General features: G+C 49.5%; 1 protein-coding gene across 2 annotated transcripts in view; it reads left to right on the top strand.

The window, feature by feature from the left end:
- Positions 1–12,689, top strand: part of HUNK (hormonally up-regulated Neu-associated kinase) — a 111,622-nt gene extending 98,933 nt beyond the window's left edge. For both annotated transcript variants that reach the window (XM_053565812.1, XM_053565811.1), the window contains 3 exons: positions 4,389–4,436; positions 8,686–8,866; positions 11,258–12,689. In XM_053565812.1, coding sequence (XP_053421787.1) covers positions 4,389–4,436; positions 8,686–8,866; positions 11,258–11,916 — 888 coding nt within the window. In that variant the 3' untranslated portion in view covers positions 11,917–12,689. The remainder of the gene's footprint in view (positions 1–4,388; positions 4,437–8,685; positions 8,867–11,257) is intronic.
- The last annotated feature ends 926 nt before the right edge of the window (positions 12,690–13,615 follow it).

The following is a 13,615-nucleotide window of genomic DNA, read 5'->3' as shown; positions in this document are numbered from 1 at the left end:
GCTGGTGACTTGAGATTACGTTGGCAAACACCACGGTTCTTTGATTTAGAATAAAAACTAGTATCTTGTGGATCCCAGATACTTGTTTGTGAGGAGACTGTGAATTTCAGATCCAGGCCCAGGCACTTGGGGATGAAGTGTTGCCTTAGGCCTCTCAACTCACCCTTTGCCAGATGGGTTCTTCACCTGGGGAGCCTCTTCTACGTCCTGTACCCCGAGTGTCAAAGCTGGGGGGATGGACATTCCAGTCGGTGCAGAGGGACAGGAGAAACTGGCAAAGACCACAGTGAAGGGCGGCCAGGAGCAGGATGGGAATGGGAAAGGTCACGTGAGAAGTGGCCTGCAGTTTCGGCTGAGCAGCTCCTTGTCCTCAGCTTCATGGCAGTGGAGGAGGCGGAGGGGAGATCACACAGATTGGGGGCAGTGCAAGAGGGGACATGGGACCAATGAAGGATGCAGCCATGGAAGGACAGGCTGCCAAGACAGGCCACAGGGCCCAGGGTGATGAAGATAGAGCTGAGGCCTTGGGAGGTGGGGCTGTGGTGGGCAGGCGTGAGCTGTAGGCTCAGTGAGGCTTTCAGGCCCAGAGCAGGAGACTGGGGTTGTGCAGGATCCAGATGCCCCCTGAGTTCCAGACTTCTCTGGCCAGTTGCCTACTACATGTTAACCTGCTGTCTGGTGAGTGAAGGTGCCTGAAGTCTAGCAGGCTCAGAACAAACTCTCCCCAGCCGCCCCATCCTCCCCAGCTGTGTAGGGGAGAAACCCAGGGGCTCTTGACCTTTACCTGTCCCTCACCCCAGGGCCAGCCTGTCTCACCTGTAGAGGTGACTACTGAATCTCTTGAACCCCTCTTCTCTATCCATCCCCAGTGCCCCACCTTGTCCCAGCCACATGGCCTCTGCTATGACATCTGACAGCCCTGCCCAACCTTTTGCAGGTGGTTGCTCACCACTCTCTTCTCTGCATGGCAGCCAGAGCAAGCTTTTCACCCTCAAATCACATCATGTCGCCTCCCTGCTGGGGACTTCTGAAGGCTTCCTTCCCCTGCAGGGGCTCTGTGCTGAGCCCACCGTGCAGCTCAGGTCCCCTGCTTCTCCTGCCTCAGTTCTGCTTCTGAGTCTGGGAGACTCCCTCTCCCAGTGTTTGGCCTTGCTGTGTACATGCTATTGTCTTTTCCCAAATGTTCTTCCTCCCACCCCCTTTGCCAAGTTGACCTGCATCTTCAGATCCCAAGTAAGGTTAGCTCTTCATGGACCCCTGCTGTTCCCTGACCTCTGCTATCAAGTTCCATCCCTCCAGCAAGGGCTGTCACCACATTCTGCATCCTGTGCCTGGTCTCATTTTCAGCTTTTCGTTTGTTTTGGGTTATTTGATTAGCGGCTCTCTCCTGCTGAGCTGTGAGTCCCCTAAGAACAGGGACTAAGTCTCTTTGGCACCTGTCAGTATTTCTAGAGTCTACCCAATGCCTGGCATATAACAGGTGCTCAGCAAATATTTGCTGAATGGGCAAATGCAAAAATAAAGTGAGCCTCAGAAAATGGGGGAGGACTGGGATAAGCTGCTAGAGAAGGGGGAACATTCCAGATGGGACCCATAACTGGGTCACCTGCAGCATAGCACACACTGGCATCATCAGCAACAGATGTCCGTGCTTTAAGTCAGGAAGGGTCTCTACAGTCACCCACACTTGTGGAGATCTCCCAGCTGGAGTCCAGGGCCTGCAGAATTCCTTCATCTCTTGGTTTGCACTTGACCCTTTAGGGCCTCAAAGAATAATGCAAACTTAGATTCACCGAAAGCTCCGTCTGTGTGTCCAAGTGACCCCTAAGCCACTTTGCTGACCCTCCCCCTTGTCCACATTGGCCTCACACTTGCCCCACTGCAATTGTGTGTCTGAAGGTACCGGAACTGTGATGGGAAAGAAGGCCCTTCCTTCATCCAGATTATTTTTTTGTTATTTCATTTGGCCCGAAAACACATGGTGAGCACTTTGTTTTAAGCATTTGTTGAAATATTTAATGGTTGGGATTTAAATAGGAACACTAATGGGCAAGTAGCATTTCAATTTCCTATGATCCATTTGTTTTCTCCAAACGGTGCTGATACTTCTGCTAATTAAATTACAGCTATTACCAGATTATCCAACTTCTCTCTGTTGGAACCTAGAAAGTAGAATGGGGCTAGTTGGCACAAGTGTTAAGAAGGTCTGGAAGGGCCCAGACTTCACAGGTAAAGCCTGCTCAGGGCTTCTGGGTTTCCTTCCAGTTGTCCTTGGCTGGCCCAGGTGAAGTTGGGGAGGCGGGGAGAGGGAGTGGTGGGCAGAAGTTTCAGGTTGTGCAAAAATTGTGGTTTGGCTCAGGGTCTAAGCCCTCCAGGGACATCATGAAGTCGTGTCCCCTGCACTAAGCATCACTGTAACCAGTGATCTCTTTGTTCTCTTGATTCTGGTTCTTTTTTCTCCTACGAGACAAAGGAGCTGAATTAAGTGGAAAATCCTTCCTTCCTAGGATTACAGTGCTGTGATTTTATGACTTCATTGTTTTTCTACCTTTCTTTCCTGCAAAAGACAGAGAATACATCTATAAAAGTGGGACACATCTCTCCTCAGAGAACACCTATTCATGTGTGGCCTAAGGGACTTATTTTCCTAAAAAAAGAGATCCTTTGGGGCCATGAGGGTGGAGGAGGAGGCATCATTTTTAAATTGACTTATTAAAGCCATATGGAGCCCAAAGCCAGTTTTGATAAAGTCTTTTAAAAATGGCTCACATCTGTAATCCTAACACTCTGGGAGGCTAAGCAGGGTGGATTGCCCTGAGTTCACAGGTTCCAGACCAGCCTGAGAAAGAGCGAGACCCTGTCTCTAAAAATAGCTGGGCACTGTGGCAGGCACCTGTAGTCCCAGCTACTTGGGAGGCCGAGGCAAGAGGATCTCTTGAGCCCAAGATTTTGGGGGTGCTGTGAGCTATGATGCCATGGCACTATACCAAGGATGACAAAGTGAGACTCTTAAAAAAAAAGTGTGAGTAGAGACAGAGTCTCTCACTCTGTTGTTCAGGCTAGAGTTCCGTGCCATCAGCCTACCTTACAGCAACCTCAGACTCCTGGGTTCATGCAATCGTCCTTGCCTCAGCCTCCCAGGTATCTGGGACTACAGGTATCTGCCACCATGCCCAACTAATTTTTCTATTTTTAGTAGAGAAGGAGTCTTGCTCTTCTTGCTCAAGCTCGTCCTGAACTTCTGAACTCAAGCAATCCTCCCACCTCGGCCTCCTAGAGTGCTAGGATTATAGATGTGAGCTTCCATTCCTGGCCAAAAGTCTTTTAAAAAATAATATTGATTTGTAAAAAAAAAGGTGTAAAATATGACTAGATAATCTTCTCTGCAGTGACAAAGTGATATTGGAATTTTGGGGGGAAAGCTACTCAGAGAATGGCAGTGGGTCTGGATTTGCCTGCTGGGGCTGCCGTAATGAGCACCACAAACTGGGCAGAAGTTTATCTCCCCACGGTCAGGGGACCAGGAGTTCAAGGTCAGGGTGTCAGCAAGGTTGTGCGGGGCAGTCTGCTCAAGGCCTCCCTCCTGGCTTGGGGGGTGGCGTCAGTCCTCAGTGTTCCTCAGCTTGTAGAAGCGTCCCCATCATCTCCGCCTTCGGCTCCCCACGGCATTCTCCTCATGTTCATGTCTGTGTCACATCTCTCCATTTTCTGGGGACGTCAGTCACATTGCATTGAGACTCACCCTAATAACCTCATTTTAACTTGATCACCTCTGTAAAGACCCTTTCTCTAAATAAGGTCCAGTTCTGAGCTCCTAGGGGTTAGGACTTGAACCCGTGAATTGGAGTGAATACAGTTCAATCCACAATAGAAACTATAAGCTTATAGGCTCAATATTAAAAATGTTTACTTCATGTCTTATTTAAAAATCTGTACAACTTTTTAAAATAAAGTTCAGAATCAGGTCAAACAATTTGCACTGTTAAAAGTCAGAATCTTGCTTTTAGGGGACAGAGTGACAAGGAGAGGACATGGGTGTGCAGGGGAGGGGGACCTTCCAGGCACTGGCTGGGTTCTGTTTCTTGATTGGGGTGTCGTTTCCATGGGTGTTTTTGCTGTTTGAGAAAACACATCAAGCACTTACTTATCCTTAGTGCAGTCCCCTGCTCTGTGTTTTAGAATTTAATAAAAAGTTTATCTAGAAAATGTATTCAGGATACCAGCTGCCTACTTCCACTACGATTTCTGAGTTTTGTTATTGTTGTTTGTCTCTAAACATTGAAGTGAATAATTCTTAGCCAGAACTGCAGGGGAAGTGGTAGGGAGAGAGTTTGAGGAATAAAGAGTGGACACTCTTTTGAATTATGAAAAAATTCTGTTTTTTGCAGGCCTCCCTGGACACCTGGACAAGAGACCTTGAATTTCATGCTGTGCAGGTAAGAAGTGGGGGGTCATGAGGTATTAGTCAGAGTTCACCAAAGAAAACAGGACCAGTATATACAGACACACACAAACACACAAATTAAGAGAGAGAAAAAGAAAGATCAGAATTGAGATTTATTTTAAGGAATTAGCTCACACAATCCCAGGGACTGGCATGCCCAAAATCTGCAGGGCAGGCCAGTGCGCTGGAGATTCAGGGAAGAGTTAGTTAATGTTGCAGTTCTAAGCCCATAGGCCACCTAGAGGCAGAATGTCTTTTGCCAAAGACCACCCATGTTATGCAATGGCTCTCAACTTTAATAATGCTGTGGCCCTTTAATACAGTTCCTGTGGGTCTCAACCCACAGGTTGAGAACTGCTGTTATAGAGGATAATCAGCTTAAAGTCTATTGACTTGAATGTTAATCACATCTTAAAAATACCTTTACAGCAACTTCTAGACTGGTGTTTGACCAAACTGCTGAGTACTATGGCTGAGTTGACACGTAACATTAACCATCACTTGTGATCCTAAGGGTTGACTGATTTCACCCAGCCCTAGACACCCCATCCTTACCCTGAATTAAAACATGCAGAGAATTATTGTGAGTGGGGTTAGCAGAATCCCCCGATTTGATTGGAGCTTTCCAAGTAGAGTGGAATTTTTATTATCATTCTGCTGTCCCTGCACACTTGGCTCCTTTCCTGTTTCTACTTGTTGGAGAAGTGGTGGCAGACGAGGAGGCAGAGCAGTGTCCATCCCTGTTAAATCCACAAGTTTGCAGCTCAGACAATGAAGCAGGTGCCCCACATTTTTTGGTGATAATTGGGAGAGGAACTTGCCGAAGGTCACCCAGCAAGTTACGGGGAGAGCCAGGAATGGGTCCCAGATTTCCAGACTGAGAAGCCACAATGACAACTGGTGTCATTGGGTGCAACACCTGCAGGGGCAGAGCTGAGGAGGAAATGGGGAGAGTGTGGGTCTTGGAAACGCAGAAACCTGGGGTCATTCTTCAGTGGCTATCATTATTCTAGTGGCACAGCCATCAGGGAAGAGTCTGAGGGGGAACAGCTCTCGGGAGCTCAGTTCTCAGAGGCCAAAGATGTGGCTTTCTCTTCCTACTCTCTGTGGGAGCCTCAGAGATCACTTCCCAGAAGTCCAGTAGATTGCACCTCCAGGCTTCTCCTTCTCCTCCCTGGGACAGTCCTCAATATCAGTCTTGGGGAAAGGATCCTTTCTGGGGCCACATTTTCAAAATGTTCCATTTGCGTAAGTGTCCATGGACATCTACAGTGGGTGGAAATGGGTGGTAGAGAACAGAAGCTGTTTCGACTATGGCTTGCAGCCAGGGCCTCTTGTCTCCTCTCTGATCTTCATAGGGGGGGTTCAGGATTGCACCATGAGGGTGCAGAGAGGATGAGCTCAGCACTGGGAGCTTGAGTTTGTCATCCACATGGTTCCAAGCTCACTTGGGTGCTGGGAGCCCTGCCAGGAGAGCCCCTGCAGGCAGCAGTACCCTTGAGTGAGGAGCGGGAATTTGGGGGGGTGCAATTAGTCCCCCTGAAGATCTGTTTCTGTTATGTAAGGCAATTTAGCATCCTGCTCCCTAGGAAATTTCTTTCAGAGAAAATAGGCCATGCAAATGAAAAGGTATAATTGGGTGATCGGTTGCATTTGGTAACACTTGTGCTTCGAGGGCAGTGAGATGGGCTAGTTGTAAACAGACTTGCTGTTATTGACTCTTTTACGGGACTGACCCTGAGTTTGTCCCCTGCAGGGAGAAGTCAGGGATGGATTCTTGATTTTACCCTAGAAGTAGTCAGTTACTATGAGATCGCTGATCCTTTTAGACTAAGAAAGATGGTGGGGTGGGGGGGAGGAGGTTGGAGGACACACCAGGATAATTGGGGTTAAGTTAATCCTGTGTGGCTTCAGCATTGGTTTCCTGGCATTTTCTGTCTGTTGGTGTATTTTCCCTTTCTTCTGGCCCCACAGTGGGCTTTCTACTCATTGCAAAAGAGCTCTTTGTCTAATTCTCATTACAGGAGAAGTTTGGTCTTACAGGCCAGCCCTGGTCTCTTTCCACAGCACACACTCACACTTGCACGTTTCTTGGTGCTGATGAACTATTGGCAATACTGGCCCCAGAAGTTTTACATCTTGATCGTGAAACTTTTGAAGCTCCCAAAAGGCTGGAAAGGAGCTGAAATGAAGCCATAAAGCTGTTGGCAGCTCTCTAAACGTGGTGGGGGGAGGGGGGGGGGCGCGCACAGCAGCCTAAAGAAAGGTTTGCTGACAGTTTCAAAGAGCAACCCTAAATGGGAAGGGACCACAATTTTGCCTTAACACGAATATTCCTTTAAAATGTGTGACAAAGATATGTTTAGTTATTTCTTCCTGTTTAAGGTGTTAACAGGTAGAACTGATTACGTCTGCATAAAAATAGAGATAGAACTGAGCAAAAAAGGAGATCCTGCCAGACTTTTCAGGAAAGGCTGGTAATGTCTGCTCTGCTGCTGGGGGCGAGAGGTGGGTGGGTGTACAAAAAAGCTCCTTTGCCTTCAAGACAGTAGCCTTGTGAGTGTGGCACGGAAGCAAAGGGAGAGGGACACAAAGCAAGATTGTGATCCTTCTCTGCGACCTTGGTCCCCTGGAGCACCAGGTCCCCTTGGTAACCTCCCAGGGAAGGGCCCGGAGCATTCGGCCCGCCCTGCAAGGCCTGGTGGTCTGTGGCGAGCTCCTGCTTCCACACCGGCAGCTGTGTCTGGCCTGTCCACTGTTGGAATCACTTTACCCTGCTCTGCTTTGACAGTGTGGTGCCAAGCTGACAGTTGACAACACTGACTTCAGGGCTAGGAAAATCTGAGTTTCTATTAGGGCCATGGGTGGATTATTTAACCACTTCAAGCCATTTCCTCATGAGTCAAGGAGGGAATAGAATATGCCCGCTGGGGTCATGCTCTCAGTGTGGTGTCTGGCACCCTGTGTGTCTCACAGAGTGTTGGTGACATCTGTTAAGGAGCTGAGGAAGCAGTGTGCATGGACAAGCTTCACCTCTCCTTCCTCCCTACCTGCCCCCTCTGTTGGGGAGGGGCCCCATCAGCTGAGGGACAGGCCCTGGCTCATCAGGCTCGGCACCCACCCTCCTCCCCTACTGTTCCTTCCCACTCAAGCTCTGGGCATCACAAATCTGAATCTGCAAAGGTTTTGAACATCCTTATTAAAAAGGGCTATGAAAGTGCAAAGAGATGTTTCCTTGAGAAGCTTTTCAACAATATCCATGAAAAATAGATGAACATTCCTAATTTGCAGAAGTTTTAGTTGACGACAAAAATGTAAAAATGCAGCTTCCCCCATCACCTGGGATGAGGTCAGGGATGTAATTGCCGCTTGTTTAACAGTAAACACCAGGCACCCCCTTTAAGGCCAGAAAAAACAACCGCTGATGCTTCTTGGTGACATCACCCTTCCCAGAAGCTTGAACTCAATTTATTTTAATTCAGTTCAGTTTCCACTGGCCTTTTTGTTTTTCTTTTTAAAACATTTCAATAACTATTAAGCTCTTTCTAAGCATCTGGCCTTATGCCAGAGGCTGTGGGCTTGCTTGAAGATGTATAAAATAGTCAAATAGTCCCTCCCATTAGAGGGATTATCATGTAGTTCAACAAAGCAAGACTTAACAGCAAAAAAAAAAAACAAAAAAACGCTACAGACAAGTGAGTTTTAAGTACACAAGTTAAGTGCTCATATGACTAGAGGGTAGAGAGGGCCGGAAGTACCCAGGATTTGTTTTGTCCTCGTTGTGTTGGACACTTGGTTTGACTGCACATACAGTGTCTCCTATTAAGGTGGAAGCATTTCTGTTCCAAGTCGCCATTACTGTGGGCACAATCTTTGGACACCACTTTAAACGCAGACGGTAGGTTCCCAGAGGTCCTGATCTGCTTTACCTTAGTTCATTCAGCTTGTTCCAGAGTAATTAACTTCCTATGGGTAGCCTTGCCCTTGCTGGCACACCTTGATACAGCCCAGTGCAAGGGAGCTAGAGACTGTCAAAGCCACTTGTCACCCAGACAGAGAGAGATGGGCTCCCCGGAGCGTCCACTGGGCCCTGGCTCTACCCTCGCTCAATACAGTTCAGAGTGTTGATCGAGTCCTGAAAGGCCGAGTTCCTCTGATCTACACGGATGACTTTTCAAAGAGGTATCACATGGTATGCTCTTGTGTGTGTCTGACAATGTTTGTTTGCTTCTGATTTGAAGGATAAAAAGCCCAAAGAACAAGAAAAAAGAGGAGATTTTCTTCACCGACCGTTCACCAAGAAGTTGGACAAGAACCTGCCCTCGCACAAACAGCCCTCTGCCTCTCTCATCACACAGCTTCAAAACACCAAAGCTCTGCTGAAGGAGCGGAAGGCCTCTAAGTCAGGCTTCCCTGACAAAGGTGGGTGAGCTCTGAGGCCCCTCTCGGGCCCCTTAGATTAAGATGCATGTTGGCTGCATACCCCGCATGGATGGCCCTATGGCCCTGGGACAGACATGATTCTCGGGACCATGGGAGAGTGGAGGTGCAGAGCTCAAGTGGCCCAAGAACAACCAAGGCCAAATTGGATGGGGTAGGCCACTCGTGCTGGAGGGAGTTGAGAACACAGACTTGGAGCATGATGTAATGGAAACAGACTGGGGGCATAATAGTTTAGGAACAGGGATTAGGGTGCACAGTGCTGTAGGAGCAGAGATTGGGGTACATGTTACTGTGGATTAGATATGGGGTATGTGGGACATGGGAGCAGAGACTGGGGTATGTGTCACTGTAGGAGCAGAGATTAGAGTACGTGGTACCATGGGAGCAGAGATTGGGGTACGTGTGTACTTGTTACTGTGGGAACAGAGATTGGGGTGCATGTTACCATGGGAGCAAAGGGGAGTGCATGAGGTGTTGTAAGAGTGGAGGTCAGGGTGCAGGAGCAGAGATCAGGTGTCCCCATGGTGGTCCCATGGACCCTGTGAAAAGGGAATATGGTAAACCTGGGCCTAGTAGAGCCTGTTCAGACCCGAGTTCAAATCCCAGCTCCACTGCCCACTGAGGCCTTGGTTCCCTAACAGCTGACATTTGTCACTAGATCCCTTACTCATTGTGACTCCCACCCATTGGAGCTGCTGGGTGGATGAAATGAGAACATACGTTGGCTCCTTTGGCTGATGCAGAACCCAGCACATCACTGACAACTGAGAACTGTGTCTCCCTCCTCTGGGACGAACATCAGAGCTCAGTGGGCATAGGCTCAACAAGAAGGGGAAAACCCCCAAGAGAGGGGACACTGGAGCCGAGGGTGTCCTGAGGCACAGCTGTGGGGAGGGATGGGCAAGATCACAGAATTTGCTCTCTTTGTTGCAAATGAGGACATCAAGGTTCAGAAAGAGCTATGACTGTCTGCCATCAGCAGACAGTGGGACTGAGCACCTGCGTGGGACTCAACACCCCTCCTGTCCTCCTCCCTCCCAAACTGCTCCTAGACGGAAGCCACTGACCCCACGTTGCCCAAAGCAGCCTGCCTGTCAGGCAGCAGGATCCCCAGGGGACCTCAGAGGGGGCCAGTGCCCACATGCAGCGGGGACACTGGAGATGTCAGCGTTAATGAAGTTCTACTCCTTTCTGCTGGTGAATCTCAGGCGACAGTGGGCCTGGTTTCTTTTGGTGTCTGTGTACTTATTTACATAAGACCAGGAGGCTTCCCAGTGCCCTCAATGCTCCTGAAATCACTCCCAGCGGGCAGCAGCTGGCTCTTGCATCTGGGCCTCGATAGGGCCTATAAAACGTTATGGGAGAAGAAAGTAGCTAATACAGACCTTATTCCACATGAATTTGGCTTCATTTCTCTCAGCTCCAAATCCGTAGGGGGTTTCCTCTTGCTTTTCTGGCACAGTTCTGCAAACCCCGATTCTAGTCTGTGCCAACTTGAGATAGAAACCGTGGGGATTGGCTGGGTGCCTTGACTATATGGAGGAAGAGTGTTCTGCCCCTGCTCAGAATTGGATGAGGCTCTAGTAAGATCAAAAGTCACGTGGAGCCTTAAAAGGGAAGGAAATCCTGACACATGCTGCACCGTGGACGAACCTGGGGGACATGATGCTGAGTGAATTACGTCAGCCCCGGATGGCAGATTCTGAGTTCTCTTACGTTAGGTCCCTGGAATAGTCAGATTCACAGAGACAGACGGTAGAATGGTACTCGGCAGGGGGCTTGGGGAGTTGGGAATGGGGTGTTGTTATTTAATGGGTGCACGGTATTATGATTCGCAACAGGAGAAGCATTCTGGAGAGTGATTCCATAGTACTGTGAACATACTTAACACTGCTGAACCATACACTTAAATGGGGAGAATGATAAAAGTTCTTATGTGTTTTTTACCACAATAAACTTTTTTTAAAAGTCCAGTGTGGGCTCTCCAAGGACCCTATTGGCCAGGGGCTCGGTGTGCTTCCAAGAGTTTCCTGAATGAGAGTTCCTGTCGAGCATATGGACCTTTTTTTTTTCCAAGGCCTTTTGGCAGGGTCCAGAATTTTAAACAACCAGATGATAAGCTGGGGCCGTGAGGCAAACTGGGATCCAGGAGACGTCCTATTTCCAGCTTTCTGTCGTGTCTACCCTAGAAAGATAGTCTGGGCCCCTGTGGGGAGAGTCAGGTGCTGCTGGCGGAGTAGCCAAGGCCGTTTGCTAGCTGGTTCCTTCCAGCCTCAGTGTGTAACTATCTCAGCCAAGCGCGGGGTCCGAGGGGGCTGCGCACTGTCTGGGCGGCTGTCATCACGGTTTGTGTTCTTTCTTGGTATGCAGATTCCTTCGGCTGCCGCAATATTTTCCTCAAAGCCTCCGATTCCAATTGTGTGGCTTCTTCTTCCATGGAATTCATCCCTGTCCCACCCCCGAGGACGCCCAAGATACTGAAGAAACTGGAGCCCCACCAGCAAGGGCCCGGGAGCACCGGCATCCCCCCCAAGGAAGACCCCCTGATGCTGGACATGGTGCGCTCCTTCGAGTCTGTCGATCGTGATGGCCACATAGAACTGCTGTCCCCCTCTCATCATTGTAGGGTTCTGAACTCCCCAGTGAGCTTGGCTCGCAGAAATTCCAGTGAAAGGACCTTCTCCCCGGGGCTGCTGTCTGGAAGCACATCGCCTCTCCAAACCCCTTTGCATCCCACTCTGGTCTCCTTCACTCATGAAGATAAGAGCAGCCCCCCCAAAGAGGAAGGTGTGTGCTCCCCACCTCCAGTTCCTGGCAGTGGCCCCACACAGTCTCTGGGGAGCCCGAACTGCGTGAAAAGCCGAGGCAGGTTCCCTATGATGGGCGTCGGGCAAATGTTGAGGAAGCGACATCAGAGCTTACAGCCATCTGTAGATAGACCCCTGGAAGCTGGCATGCCCCCACTGCAACCAGCAGCCCCTACAAGCCTGTCCTTTGATGTGGCTGATGGCTTCAAGAGCCAGTGCTGACTTGGGCTGGTGGGATTCTAGGTATCTCTCAAAAAAAAACCCCAATGAATTGAATAGTACTGCACGCATCCATCAGTGTGTAACCAGTCAAAGACCTTGAGTGGAATGCCCTTACGGCCCCATCAGTTCCTGCCGTGCAATCCCACCTATAGTTGAAACCCACAGACCCAAAGCCTACACATTCTGACCTCGCTTAGGGACCCCGAAGATGCTGGGAACCGAGAGGAGTGTTGGCTCCAGGGGCAGCCGCTTCCAGACATTCAGAGTCCCGCTTCCTCCTGCCTTCCCACCCATTGCTGGGCTTGCTGGGGAAACTGTGCTTCAGCCTCTGGGCCACCCAGATCACAGACTGTTACATTTCTTCACTCTGTGCTACACATGTGCCTCCCAGCAGATTGTCCTTTTCTCAGCCGTCGGCCACAGGCACATAGGGACCGACAGCATCACAAGTCATTCAACCAGGCCACAGTCTCCTCTGCTGAGTGAAGCCCTTCCTTTCATAGCAGTGATTGCTGATGGATGGCAGGGGTTGCAGACAGGGAAGGGGGGCCCTGGAACCTTCAGGCGGACAGCAAGGAGCTTCAGGCAAGGATGGACCCAAACAAGGGGGGACCTGTGGAAAGATGAGGACCAGAGGAAACACTGACTTCCCAAGCTAGGTTTTGACAGATTTTCTTTTCTTTTATTGAAACTTGGTAATGGTTGAATTATCTTCTCCAAAGAGATGTTTCTTTACATGATGTCAGTAAATTAAACTAACACGCACACACACACACACACACACACACACATATATATATATATATATTTTTTTTTTTTTGAGAAGAGTCTCTGTCACCCTGGCTAGAGTGCCATGGCATCATGGTAAACTCACAGCAACCTCCAATTCTTGGGCTTGAGCAATCCTCTTGCCTCAGCCTCTGGAGTAGCTGGGACTACAGGCATGCGCCACTACACCAGGCTAGTCTTTGTATGTTTTTAGTAGAGACAGGGTCTTACTTTTGCTCAGGATGATCTCAAACTCCTGGACTCAAGGGATCCTCCTGCCTCAGCCTCACAATGTGCAGGATTACAGGTGTAAGCCACCTTGTCTGGCTTGAAATAATATAATTTTTAAAAACCTGGATGGAGAAATGATAACCAAGTCCACCTAACTCATGTTTTTGCAAGAGATGGCCCCATGGAGAGCAGAAAAGCTCTCTCCCACGAGGTACTCAGTGGCTGTGGCCTGGTGGCAGGTGGGGTAGAATCCCAGTTGCCTTGTGTTCATCCCATTGTATCAACATGGCCCTGACCCTTCCGGAGGGTGCAGAACATAGTTCCAGTTGGTGCTTAAGAAAGGGAGAAAGGATGGTTGTGGCAGGATTCAGAGCAGGGTTCAGAGGACATGGAAGGCACCGTTACCTCTGCAGGGCAGTTTTCAAGCTACCCAGAAAGCAAGTGCAGTTTAGAGCAGTGCTGGTTTGCTGTGAGGTGTCAACAGTGTGCCTGGCAGGGGATTGCTCGAACACGGGCTCAGCAGCGCTTCTCACACAGGGTTCCGTCCACACTGTGTTCTCACCTTTCACCCAGGATCGAACCAAAGACGCATCTCCAGTTTTGTGTCTGTTGCGTCCCTGTATGTGCGTTTTGTGGACTTCCGTGTTGTCTGACTGTCCAGCTGGAGCCTGCTGGAGCTTGTCCCCACCTGGGGCCTCAG

This window comes from Nycticebus coucang, chromosome 16 (assembly GCF_027406575.1).
Source record: "Nycticebus coucang isolate mNycCou1 chromosome 16, mNycCou1.pri, whole genome shotgun sequence".
NCBI classification, from domain to species: domain Eukaryota; kingdom Metazoa; phylum Chordata; class Mammalia; order Primates; family Lorisidae; genus Nycticebus; species Nycticebus coucang.
Note: the sequence above shows the minus strand (reverse complement) of the source record. Positions and strands in the feature narration are given on the sequence as shown.